The sequence below is a fragment of the Siniperca chuatsi genome, linkage group LG24, assembly GCF_020085105.1.
Source record: "Siniperca chuatsi isolate FFG_IHB_CAS linkage group LG24, ASM2008510v1, whole genome shotgun sequence".
Classification (NCBI taxonomy): domain Eukaryota; kingdom Metazoa; phylum Chordata; class Actinopteri; order Centrarchiformes; family Sinipercidae; genus Siniperca; species Siniperca chuatsi.
The window spans coordinates 7,678,314-7,691,271 of record NC_058065.1 but is presented as its reverse complement, the minus strand read 5'-3'; the positions used below and the strand labels follow the sequence as shown (position 1 = coordinate 7,691,271).

Genomic DNA, 12,958 nt, shown 5'->3' with positions numbered 1-12,958 from the left:
TCCAAAAATGCTTTTGGCAATGTTCTTTTCAGTTCAGGGACTGTTTTGTTTTGGAGGTGTATTATTCCATTCCCACAGATAATTGGCCAGATGTACGCACTGAGATTTTACAAGCACAGCTACACTGGACTAAAGGCAGATACATTTTTCAGCAAACTAAAACATCAACAGTAAATATCAGTTTTTGGTGTCAGGCCCCCTTCTGTGTTGATTCGCTATTCTCCATCGCTTAAGAATTTTACTGGGAAGAACTTGTTATAGAAGAGCCAACTTCTCCACTGAGAATATACCAGAATGAAACAACAATTGTGTTTTAAATTAGAAGACATTTTGTTGTTTTTTTTCCCTTTTACAGTCACTATTACACTGTCCAACTTTAGTACTGAGTGCATATTATTTGGGGGTTGATGACAGGCATTTTGGGAAATGTAAGATATCATTCAACTAGATAGATTACGATGGATTGATGGAATGATTGTTTAATCAACAAGTCTAAGAGTCTACAGCCATGCTAGCAGCTCTGTGAGGCTGTACTTCAGACAGTGGTATAGCACAGCAGTGATATAAGCTAAATGCTAGCATACTCACAAAGACAATGCTAAAATGCTGATGTTTAGCAGTTATAATGTTTACATTGTCCACCATATCAGTTTCATGTGTTGACATGCTAACATTTATTAAGCTGAGGCTGATGGAAATGCTGTAAGTTTTGCAGGTATTTGGTCATAAAACAATAACGCTAGAGGAAAAGTCAGGGAATCACCAAAGTTTTTACAATTCATCTTGAGTGGTACATGAATGTCCATACCAAACTTCATGGGAGTCTATCCAATAGTAATAATTTCACTAATAACCAAAAATGTCAACATCATGGTGGTGCTAGAGGAAAACTCATGGGAACACTAAAGTCAGTAGACTTCAACCTCTGAGGACCATGAAAGAAAATTTCAGGGCAATCCATTTGACAGTTGTTAAGATATTTCAGTCTGGAGCAAAGTGATGGGCCAAGCAACTGTCAGACCAACATTGCCATCCATAGAGCCACGCGGCTAGCATAGCTAAAATTCACAAATATCTCATGAACATTTCATTAATAAATCAAGACTGCTACAATCCATACACCATTATTAATGTATGCATTATTATGTACAGAATAATCACATGTACTGATTTGAACCTCGTCGTGTAATAGAGCGTACAGCCCTGGATTAGATTTTTATTATGATTACACATCTTTAAAATGGCTGAAGACCCTGAAACATGTCAGACATTAAAAAAAATATTTAAATACTCTTATTTGAATATATCTTAAAACCACTATTGTGCAAATTGTTCAACTGAGACAAAAAGATGATTGGGTTATTCTCTCTAAATATATATTTGTATATGATGTTCTGCCACAAGCAAATATTCTACGCCAATTTTTTATTAAGTAGACTTTGTGACAAAATATGAATCAGTACTGTATGTTTTGTGTCCAATGAGTTGAGTGATTAGTCATTGTGTTAATCCTCGCTCTGAGGCATGCTGTTGTGAGAGAGTTGGTTGCTGTGTCTAATCTCAGGCATTGCAAAGATAATGATAAGAGTAAAGCAGGCCTGAGGGGCACACCACTATCCACATTTGTCACTAAGAATTTCACGCTGTTGTCAAATGAGTTTTTTTGAGGAAGAGAAACATTAAGATGCGCTTAAAATTTGTAGGCCAATAAATCAGGGCGCTAGATGAAATTTTAATATTTTCCCATGTTTTTAATTTTTATCATTATAGCTTTCTCTGGATTCTAAATATAAAAAAATATTGCATCACATCACTCATATTTTAGTAGTATTTTAGGGAGGAGCTTGCAAACCAAAGGGGCAATAGGATATGTTTGAAAGGAAAAAAAGGAGACAATAAGTTGTGGTAATTGAACCAGGATGAGCAAAGCCTTGCCCAGGAGTTTCAAGAGGGGAGGTGCATAGGTGGGGGAGCAGTGGGCAGAGTGTTACAATCACACAGGTTATTTGGGGACTCTTGGGGAAGTGGAGGGGGACCTCAGTGAACTCCTCATTTCTGTGGGGCTTTATGTAGCGTGACGGTTCCAAATGAAACTCCCCGATCATGTGGGAGCGCTCTATTAATTTGTGGCTCAGGCCGCCTCCTTGGGGAGAGAGCTGCCACAGCCAGTACTGCATCCCCTTTGCAGCTTCCAGCAAAGCTTCTTGTTGCTTATTGACTGAGGAGCTGCATTGCAATGTTTCTCCATGTCTGCGGCTTTCGCCTCAAGTGCCGAGACGATCTATCATTTCTTTGGTCGCCTACTCCAGACTCTACAGGATGGATGAAAAGCAGCGTGAAATAAAAGTAATCTTGGTTCTTGGAGCAATATACAGGCTTTAGCTAGCTGGAATACAATCTGTTCCTACAACATAGCATGGTCTTAGAAATCTAATCTGGTTCTGTCCCGAAAGTCCCGAAAGTCCCGAAAGTCGAAGTATAACCACAATAACAGGATTTTCAAGCGAACAAGACAGCAATGGTAGAGTTTTATGAGCAGCAACCTGCTACGAAGGGTTGCCAACATTGGCCAAATACACAACTTCAAAATGTCTCTTCCAAATTGTGAATTAGTTAACACAAACTAAATATGTTAAAGAATCTATAACTGTAAGAAAACTGATGTCTTTGTTTTCCTGGATGCTGAGATTGTGTTTTGGTCACAATGGTGCTCATTACAATCAGGCTCTATCAACAAGAAACTGCTGGCTACAAAGGCATGTGTGAATGCACAAGATCACAAGACTCTTTTAAGACTCAAGCCCTGAAGCATATATATTCACATGAAAGGATGGCCAACACTGGCACTCTTCCCACAGGTCTTCCTCGTTTACTTCTTCCAGCATCACTCTTAATCTTGTTCTACCTTGAAATATGCACAAATGACATTAATGTGGTCCAATTACTGAAAAACAACAGTTATATGTGGGTTTGACGAATTCCTCATTTTGTGATCATAGAAGAAGAAGAAGATCACCATGATCAGCTTTTCTGTACACAGATAGCTATTGAACAGGAAAAGAAAAACAAGGTTTAGTAGGTAGGACAGTGAAGTCTATCCAAAAATATCTTCAGCCGAGTGCCTCATGTGGGACCCACTGATTTCAAAGGTGAAGAAGGACTGGGACTGACACATGAGAAAACTCATTTCACCTGGAGTGCCAGTATTTCAGAAAACATGCGATCTAAGTAAAAATAAGACAGGTTCTTTAATTACTGAGAAATCCTTTGTCTGTTCCCATGGAGGCACGCGTTGGGAACTCTGCGGATGGTGGGCAGGAAGACAACAATCCCAGAGTGTCCACATTGGAAGCAGGCCAGCTAGGAATGATGGGAAGTTATGCAGATATACAAAGTAATTAAAAACACGCCTACAATTTGCCTGGTGCGCCTTCTGAGTGCTTGCAAAACGATCATTATGACTTTGAGAGATAATAACACGCCTGATAGAACAACCCTGAAACAGCTATAGTTAAAAATTCCTGACCGCTGTTGTGCAGCAGAGAGTCAAGTAACATAAAATCCATAGGTGTTAATAACTATATTGAGCAGCAGAACAACAAACATCATTAGCTTTACGAGCAAATAACATTAAGCATGGGTGCTGCTTGAAAAGCTTCCCACGTACGGGAGAACAGGATATCTTCCCCCTACAGACGCTGGTGATGAGACTAGTGTGGGAGGACCACGAAACAGAGCAAGCGCATGAAAAGAGGAAGAAATGAAAGGGGGAAAAAGTGGAAGAGAGGAGGCAAACGAGAAGAGATGGAAACAAAAATAAGCTGGCCCACATTGCATTAGGAGATTCCGTTTGAAGATTGTCTGGCATGGAGAGGCAATCAGGAGAGCTGAGACTGTTTGGCCTCACTGCGAGCTATTCTGCTGTACCGCAACCACATCTCAAGTGTCCCCCCCCCCACATCTTTCTCTCTCATCTATTCCTCATCAAGTACTGCCTCCCATAAACAAGGATATTGGCCACCAGGCAAGAAATATGAGAAGACTGATCCCTTTTCAAGATACTCTCTGAATCATTTCCTAGCAGAACCAATCCCGCAAGGACACTGGACAACCTGAAGTTCTCTTAATGCTGGGAAGAACCACTGGGAGTGTGTGTGTGTGGGGGGGGCGGGGGGGGTTAAACCAGGATATGGCCTCAACATTGCAGACTCTGTCCCCACCACTGTTTAGGAGATCATTGTGAGGTGTAATTGCCAGCTGGGTTGATCTCCTTGGGCGGGTCAGCAATGGGACCACACGCTATTCACTTGAGAGTCCATCAATCACAATTTGGCTTAATTAACCGGCAGGAATGACAAGCCAAGGGCCCACTGTCTGAATGGATGGATGGGTGAATGGATACAAGGAAATATGATAGATACGGTACAACACAATAGCCAACAGCAGAAGATAATTTAATACTGTAAGCCCAAAGGAAAACTCAGATTGCAAGGCCAGCAGAGAAAAGAGTACACTGCAGTTGACGGCAGCCAACAGTGAGACTGGTTCATAACATTCAGTTAACTTCTACAGTATAGTTTTCAGTTCCATTTTCCCCTATCACAGACCTGATTTTAGCTATTGATTGCTGTTATGATATTATCTAAGCTTTGAACAAGTTTGCCCTGGTGGTTTCATGATGCTAACCATGTGATCACAAAGTCTACAGTTTGAGTCCGGCCAGAGACCTTTGTCACCCCCCCTCTCTTAACTTATTTCCTGTAACCTCCATATTTTTCACTATCAAAAACAAAGTAAAAAAATCTTGAAAATACATTAAAAATAACATGGATCATGGTTTATGATATGTTTTCAAACTCAATCTCAACTAATAAGACCACATGTACGAGATCAAAAATCGAAATTTTCATTCAATATTCAAAAACAATTCCATGACAACACCATCTGCTGAAGAGGATCTTGTGATATGATCAAAAGCTCCAGAACAGCCACTACATGGACCTTATAATCAGATTGTTTTGTCAGCTGCTGTTTCGAAAGTGAAGAATGAACTTTAAACTTTGGGCCAATATGGATGAGAAGTCCTTAAAGTGCAAAGAAAAATGAAAATGTGAACATCTACAATTCCATGACAATTGGACAAACTCCAGGAAGATTGTGTGATACAATCAAAAGCTCCAGCTACTAAATGGACCTTGTGGTTGTTCCCCCAACTTATAACTCAAACTAACTTCATATCCAAGTTACAACCAAAATTATTTTTCTGAGACATTAATTTGAGAAATATAAAACTCTACAAAACTTTTTTTTTCCCATTTAAAAAAATCCAGTGTTCTCAAATATTGAATATTCTCTAAACACAGTTCTCTAAACACATGTTAAAGTTATCTAAAACTGGCAACATTTTCATTTATAACAGGAACTATCTGAACAAATATTAAATAAAGAAGATACAAAACTCATCAGACATTCAATGCCAGTTTTTGGTACTTGACAATTTTTTTAAACTTGGTGCTACAGAAACATTTCAGTCGGAATATCCAGCCTTACAGACTTTAAGAATCTAAGTCTTTTTCCTCTGAAAGTTGCTTTTTTCAGCATACAAGGTTTTCACTCAAGCTCACAAGCACACACACACATCTAAGATTGCTTAATAAACGCCACTCTCTCATCTCATCACATTGATAGGTGTGTTCAAAAGCCTGCACCACTCTCTAATTAGTGTCTGCTAGCCAGCACGGCTACAATTAGCATTAGTCCCTTTCTCAATTACTGTGATGGACCATAGACATTCGGCAGCCTCTGTGGGCTAGCACTAACTAACACTCAGTTGACGCAAGGCCCACATCCAACAGGAGGAAGTTGAAAAATATAGTTTTTTGGCTTTCAATAGATGGCTCCTCTTCATTATGTGTCATCTGTGTCTCAACGTTAGCACATTCACCTGTCTGTTAATCTGTCATTCAGCCATCCTTCCTGTCATCCGTCCATGTCCATCTTACTGCCTTCTGAGTCCAAATTTCATCTGTTATTGTGTTGGCACCTCTCCACTATACTTCACCTCCTGCAGTGCATCAGTCCGCTTCCATGAAAAAGTCCTTTTAATGATGACTCATGAACAGGTTTTATTATTTCTGTGTGTGCATCTACAGTACCAATGTCTGTACCAATTCACTACCCATCCCAATTTATCTGTTCAATTTCAGCCAATCTCTCCTTTACTTTCAAGCAACTTCTACTTCATTCTTAAAAAGCCATACTCAAGTTTTTGCATGTTTTAGCCTATTTACTACAAATGACATACATATTGCTGTTTACTGTTTTCAAAGATGTACTCCAGGCAAATGTATTGACATGGTAGGGACTGGAAGGTCTACAAGATTTGCAGTAAAACATGGAAAAACACTAGTAAAGTCTATGCATGCAAGAGGAACAAGATACACAAACTGTGTAGTCACTAACACTTCAGATTTATTTGCTAGTTGACACTCCACAGGTGTACCTGCGGAAGGTGTTTCAATAGGCAAGACTTGTGAATGACAATTGAGAAATTAAATGATTTGTGTCAAAACTGTTTGGTGCAATGTTATGCCAAAGTGAAGAAAGAAGAGTTAAGTAGTCAAAACATCAAAACAGAACAAAATAAATGTACATTTGAAGATACTGTATATAGCAGCTTAATTTTCTTCCCCATAACATCTCTCATGGTTGTCTGTTTTTCAGCACACTCACACAGAGTATAGTAGAAAAATTAATATTATGCCTGTGTTCATGCAAGTTTACACACATCACAGTTACTTTTACATATCTGATAACACCTGTGGACCTGCAATATCAACTTCCAAAGTTAAGTTCACTGAAAATAAATCCCATCATTAACTCTAAAAAAGTGGAAATGTGAAAATGTCCTATTAAACTCCAAGAATCCTACGGGTGACGTCACCAACACCACGTCAGTGTTTTTCTAAAGTCTATACAACTGAGATGTAGAGGGACAGGACAAGCAGAAGTCTGCTACCATTTAATTTTGTTTATGTATGTTTTTATGTCATAGAAAACATCTTCTGCAATTTATATTTCGCATATGATTTACGTCAGGCCGTGTGATGAAAACCCCAAGGCTTCAGTGTGGTTATTAATACGGTCTAAGTTGGTCACACAGCCCAAACTGGAGTGGTTCTGAAGCTCTTCTGTTATTTCTCTGATCCCTCTGTTCTTCATTTAATCATGCCTTCCAGTGCCCAAACCCAAAAGTAGCCCCAGACCAACAGTGCTGCGTCCCATGTGAGGATGTGCTTTGGAGAAGCAGACTGTGGAGTGTGTGACTATGTGTGTGTGACATGCCATGCATAAGCTTCAGAAATAAAGTGAGCAACAGGAGAGGAAGAGGACGACCATGCAACTTTCTTCCATCCATCTGTCAGTCAGCCAGTGTGCCCACTGATTCTGTTGTCACCCTGGCATCCTGGCTCTGCCTATTAGCCTGCTAGTTAGACTGGCATTTAGACTGGCAGGACACACATAAGCAGGAGCCAAAGGGTCTCCTGCTTGGCTAGCACCAAACTGATGTAAAACAGTAGACAAACCCACAGGAGCACACAGCAACATGCAGCAGCTGCCTCCTCCAATCATGTCAGTCTGGCCTAATTTGATTCCATCTCGACAGGATTCAATTACATTTTATTAATTTTGGCACAGTGTAACTCCACAGAGTTTGATTCAATCTCTGGCAATGCAATTTAACTAGATGCAATCAGATTCACTTGAATTGAATGAATTTTTAAACATAATCTCTTCCTCTCTCTGTTTAAATCTTCTCACTGCTCACTCTATCCTTCCCTATTCTCCCCTTTCTGGGATTCAGAATATAGAATATAATGAGCAGTGCCAAACTCTTCCTACAAGAGGATCTCGACTGCTTAGTGTATCTACATTTTCTTGGCTTCTGGTTGGGAGAGACTCCCTGAGGAGAACATTAGTCACTTCCATGATAACAATGGGTAATTTGAGTGAAAATAGACTGAGGTTGGCAGAGGGCATTATTGAACATGCTGCTGTTGTTGCGCCGAACATCGCAAATAACCAAATTTCACCTACTGGAGCTTGTTGTTGGAATGTCATCTCCCTTCTCAGCACCTCTGCTAATGCCTGAGTTACTTAAAAGCCCAAAATGTGTCATTAAAAGACTATACGTCTTCAAATAAGTATGAATATATATTTGCTGCACAGTTCTCTTAATCCCTGATACTAATCCTGTTAACTGAGCTGTGAGCTAATGACTGTACAGCTTGTACACAGAGCCTTCCAAGCGCTACCCTTGAGCAAGGCAGCTCATTTCTGTCAGTGTAGTGCACTAAAGCTGACCTCTAAACTTCCCAATGAAGTAGTTATGTATATGTGGTCATTTTGCATCTCTTTGTAGTCATCTGATTGTTTTCCAAACAAGAACAGTCCCTTCAAATAGAGGCTCTGGCCCAGGGGCTACCTGACCCTGGGGCCCTTGGGCCAGTGCTCAGTAGGCACGTTCAGCAATCCATCTATGGTTATGTATAGATAATAAGGTTATTTAAGAGGAATATACTGTACATGAATTTCCTGGAACTGCTGAAACCAGGCATTTGGACAAAGTTAGTCACACAGCCTACTCTTTAATAATTGAATAGTTCTACAGTCTTTCACTTAGGAAATAGACTGGAACATATGCAGGTAGGAGTTAGAAAATATGGTGATGTGATATGTCAAAACGACTGCTCATTTCTTTTCTGTCTTATTCCTGCTATTTCATTCTCAGCAAGCTGACAACAACCCTGTAGCACAGATGCTTGCCAGTGCTTTTCTCGTGTATCCAGGTGTTTGGAATATAACACTCTCCTCCTGTCTTATATGCAGTCTACAAATTCAATGCTATGGCCTGACCAAGTGCTAAAGGGCACACATGAGAAATCAAAAGCTTGCAGGCAAATAAATAGCATATCCATAACACTGAGATTGCCCTTTGTACAATTCAGAGGCCTGCTGACTCTAGTCATTCCTTAAATTGATTTCTCATATACGGCTGCCTCGAGGGGGCGATTCCATTTTCATATATACACTGGCTCTCAATATGTATGCTCTCCGTCCTAGTCTATTAATCAAATAATGCAATCAATTTCACCTTGCAGGACCAAAACACAGGCCATTTCTTTTGTGAACAGCTTTGCATGTCTTTAAAAAGGAGTTTGTGACTGGCGTTGCATGGTGTTAAGAATTGTATGCAGCACTGTTCCAGTATCAAGTTGTCAGCATGGCAGGAGATATAGGAAAGCAGAAACTTTTGAGGTTTAAAAAAAGCTTCCCGCAAGACTAGTGGCGTGAATTTCTGAAAAAAGAAAAAATGTACACTACCCTCATAAATATTTACCCAGTGATTCATTTGTGTAGTTTGAGGCTGAGTACAGTGTGGGTAAGTGTGTGTGCCCCTGCATTTATAATCGCTCATGTGAGCATGCACATAAACCAGAACTACAGGATGTAAGCAAACCTCAAACACATGCTTAAGCCCGGGCTCAGGGTGCAATGAGAGACACTTAAGCGCAGGGGCATAAATCTTTTAAACCCTGAGCCACTGACATTTCCCCCCTGAGATACAGCGAAATATCTTAATTACGCCACTTAACATCACATCGGCGAGTCCCGGGTGAGCCCAAGCAAGCATATAATTCATTGTACTAAGCATCGAAATACATAAACCTTCAAGTATGCATACTCAAGTGCAGGGTAGATGGTGAGCTGGGACTTCAAAAGCAAATGTTTTCCTTCAGGAGCCAGAGGGGGTAGAACAGAGGATATCTGCAGAGTTAGTGTGGCAGGAGACAGGGCACCTCACTGATTCTTGTCACAAACTCAAGCTGTCGTCATGAACTGGTGATGCCATGAATTGGTCTATCTGGTTCTAGCCCTATCACTGCTTATTATATAGTGTCCTCCTACTCAGGCTCAAGTACATACCCTTCAACTCAGAACTAGCCTTATTATTCACATTACAGCAGGTTCTCTGCATTGTCTAATAGGTCAATATGTGTGAACTTTGCTATCATGAAAAGCATAAGAATGGAAATTGGTTTGTAAGCTGATGTAATACTACTGCAACAAAGGGAAAGTAACAAAGCGATGAATATTCTAGTAAAGGCTTACGAACAGTATATCCTATGTCTCTGTTTTACCTCAGTGGGAATAAATGCAATAATAAAAGCAAATACAATTCACTGATGCCCTGAATGAATCACCTTCCTCGTCTTCCTCTCTATCATAACAGCAGTTTCTAGCAGTCTGTTGATTGAAATGGTGGAAATATGAACAGCCAATAAACTACAGTCCTTTCAAAATGTTGAGGTGGCCTAAGGCATCTTACTCAGGTGTGCTTATAATCTTGATATTGAGGGTCTGCTTCTGTTTTCATGCCACAAACCACCAAAACAAACACACATTAAACCTGTGGACTGCCATTTGATGCAGTTTTGCCCCAGAAATCTCCACATGACAAGGCAGCTACTGGTTTATGATATTAATTATTTGCAACTTTCCTGGGACAAGTGTAAGAATTACACATTAGTAGTGTCTGAGGGACCTGCTATTAAAATTCATAATCATTTTTACACCTCCTCAAACTGGGGTTATGTGTAGCATACTGAAGTATAGTAAAACTGTAGCTATAATTCTCCATGTTTGCTTAGGGACCCTTAGAACCCCCCCACTCTGAGACCCACTACCCTAAAGGACTTGAGCAAAGCAGTCTGACTGAATCAGATGCAACATGCTTTAACGACCAGTGGCTTATGGCTTCACTCTTGGCACCACTTTGCAGCGCTCTACCCCCACCTGCCGTTGTGCGCCAGGAACCCAGTGTGGACACACTGCAAGAAATGTCCATCTAACAACTCCCTCGTTTTGGTTTTTAGTCTAGAGACCTTCTGTTTGTTTTGAACAAGTGGACAAATCTCGCCAGAGGGGTAAGATAACCCGTCTTTTCGTCGATGCAAATAAACTTGTTGCAATATTTTTTGGAATATAGAGACCTCCCTTCAATGCATGAACATTGGTACTGAAAGAGATAAAATAAGCTCATCCTGCAAGCAAATCGTTTTCGCTTCAAAGAATGGATTACTAGTAAATCTGAAGCTACAGGACTTGGGTATTTTTCGGCGACGCGCTCCACTTACCAGGACACAGTTAAGAAAACTACGCAAGAAAAAAAAGGCCAAATGCGAGTGTGTGAACGCTTTCAATCAGTGCTTTTTAGCAGCGGCCACTCAAGTAACATCTCCGCGCGTGCAACCCACACACATGGGCGCGCGCACAGAGACCATCGTCCTCCCCTCCACGACAGGTGCGCCACACACAGGAAACCCAATTAACGGTGAAGTGTCACTCCGCTGTCACAAATGCAGCTCATATTTCCAAACTTTCCGAAGCATTTGAGACTCTGTGGCCGCATCATGGGCCCGATATTATCATGCCCAACCTGCGCACGAGATGCAGACACTGAAGATGTTCCACCGTGCAATCTTCAATCTACAGTATTTTTCTACAGTATTCAGCGAGACAGAGTGGACTTGAGAGTGGGAGAAAGAAAAGAAAGGCGGTGGAACAAAAAAATAGGATTCGCAATATAGAATGGAAATTAATGTCTGTATGATGCCACTTTAAGTTGGGAAACACAATCGATTTTTACGATTAAACCAGCAAATAAGATCCATACACCAAAACAACGCAGCACCCCAAAGGCTGCTGCTAAAGATAAAAAAAACTAAAACTACAAAAGGTACGATATGTCAAATGATGAAAATAGCAATATTTGTCCGGGGAGTACAGTGTGTGTGTCTCAACAGCTCACCCACCCTAAAAAAAAAAGGACCCCATCATAATCCCCTTTTTCAGTAAGAAAGCATTCTGGCCCCTGCAAGACGTGCCTCAACTACAAAATAACGTCCAGTTAAACAATCCACCCCTCTCTCTTTCTCCCTCAGCTCTCTCTCCCCGCTACAGATAACGATGGCAAATACACTCAACTTGTCCACAAAGTCACCAAGCTCGAGGGTTTCACGCACTCATGCATGCATCCCTACCTTGACTGCCGCAGACGAGCACCCCGAGGAGATGGACGAGTTTGAGCATCATTTTCGGGCAGGTTTCGGGCTGCCGGACGCTGCTTTCAGCTGCTGTAAAAAACGAGACGGGCGACACACACGCTCGGCTCCGTTCATCCGCCGTCTTGGGCTCCGCTGGCGACTGATCTGCCTCAGCTCCTTCCTTCCCTTCCTTCCTATACGCGCGCTCCCGCTCGCCGCTCGTTCACCGTGCACCGCTCTGCGCTGAGGACCCCCCCCCCCAGCATCACTTCTCACCAAGCTCACTGCTGGAAGCTGTCGATGAAAAGCAGACAAGAAGAACGAAAATCAAGCCAAACAAGTTTATGTTTTGCATGACTTTACTGTGTTATTTAAAACATGTTGTAAAGTTGGAAGGAGAAGATCTTAAGAAGAAGAAAATAGTCCCAGGGTCTAGAAACATAGTTGTCTAGTAGCAGGAGTGTAGCTAGGAATTCTGGTGGCCCTCTTTAATATTTATGGGTCCCTTCCAGCTGTGGGCCCCTGGAATCCACCACCTATAACCCCATTTAGGAATAATAGTGCCTATTTATCTCAGAAGTCCAGGAAAACATGCAAATAAGAAAAACGTTGCGCCATGTGAATAATGTAGATGCTCCCAGGGCCAACTTTCCCCTCAACTCCTTAACACAATGGGCCTCATGCAACATTTGTTTCCTCTGTTCTTATCCTAAACTTCTCTTACTTTTTTCTTTGAGGTTTGCTCCTAAGTCAGATTCACCAAACTCTTAACTGTACAAACTTGTCATGAATCACTTGTTTCAGCCCAATTAATGCAATTTGATCATTAGCATAATCAATGCCCCTAAAAT

At 41.1% G+C, this 12,958-nt stretch overlaps 1 protein-coding gene across 3 annotated transcripts in view; it reads right to left on the bottom strand.

Moving 5' to 3' along the window:
- Positions 1 to 12,331, bottom strand: part of LOC122872205 (neural cell adhesion molecule 2-like) — a 277,482-nt gene extending 265,151 nt beyond the window's left edge. For 2 of the 3 annotated variants that reach the window (XM_044188125.1, XM_044188126.1), the window contains exon 1: positions 12,105 to 12,329. In XM_044188125.1, the coding sequence (XP_044044060.1) occupies positions 12,105 to 12,156 (52 nt within the window). In that variant the 5' untranslated portion in view covers positions 12,157 to 12,329. Of the gene's footprint in view, positions 1 to 12,104 lie in introns of all 3 variants that reach the window. The other variant, XM_044188127.1, reaches the window with a different exon arrangement.
- Positions 12,332 to 12,958: the final 627 nt, after the last annotated feature.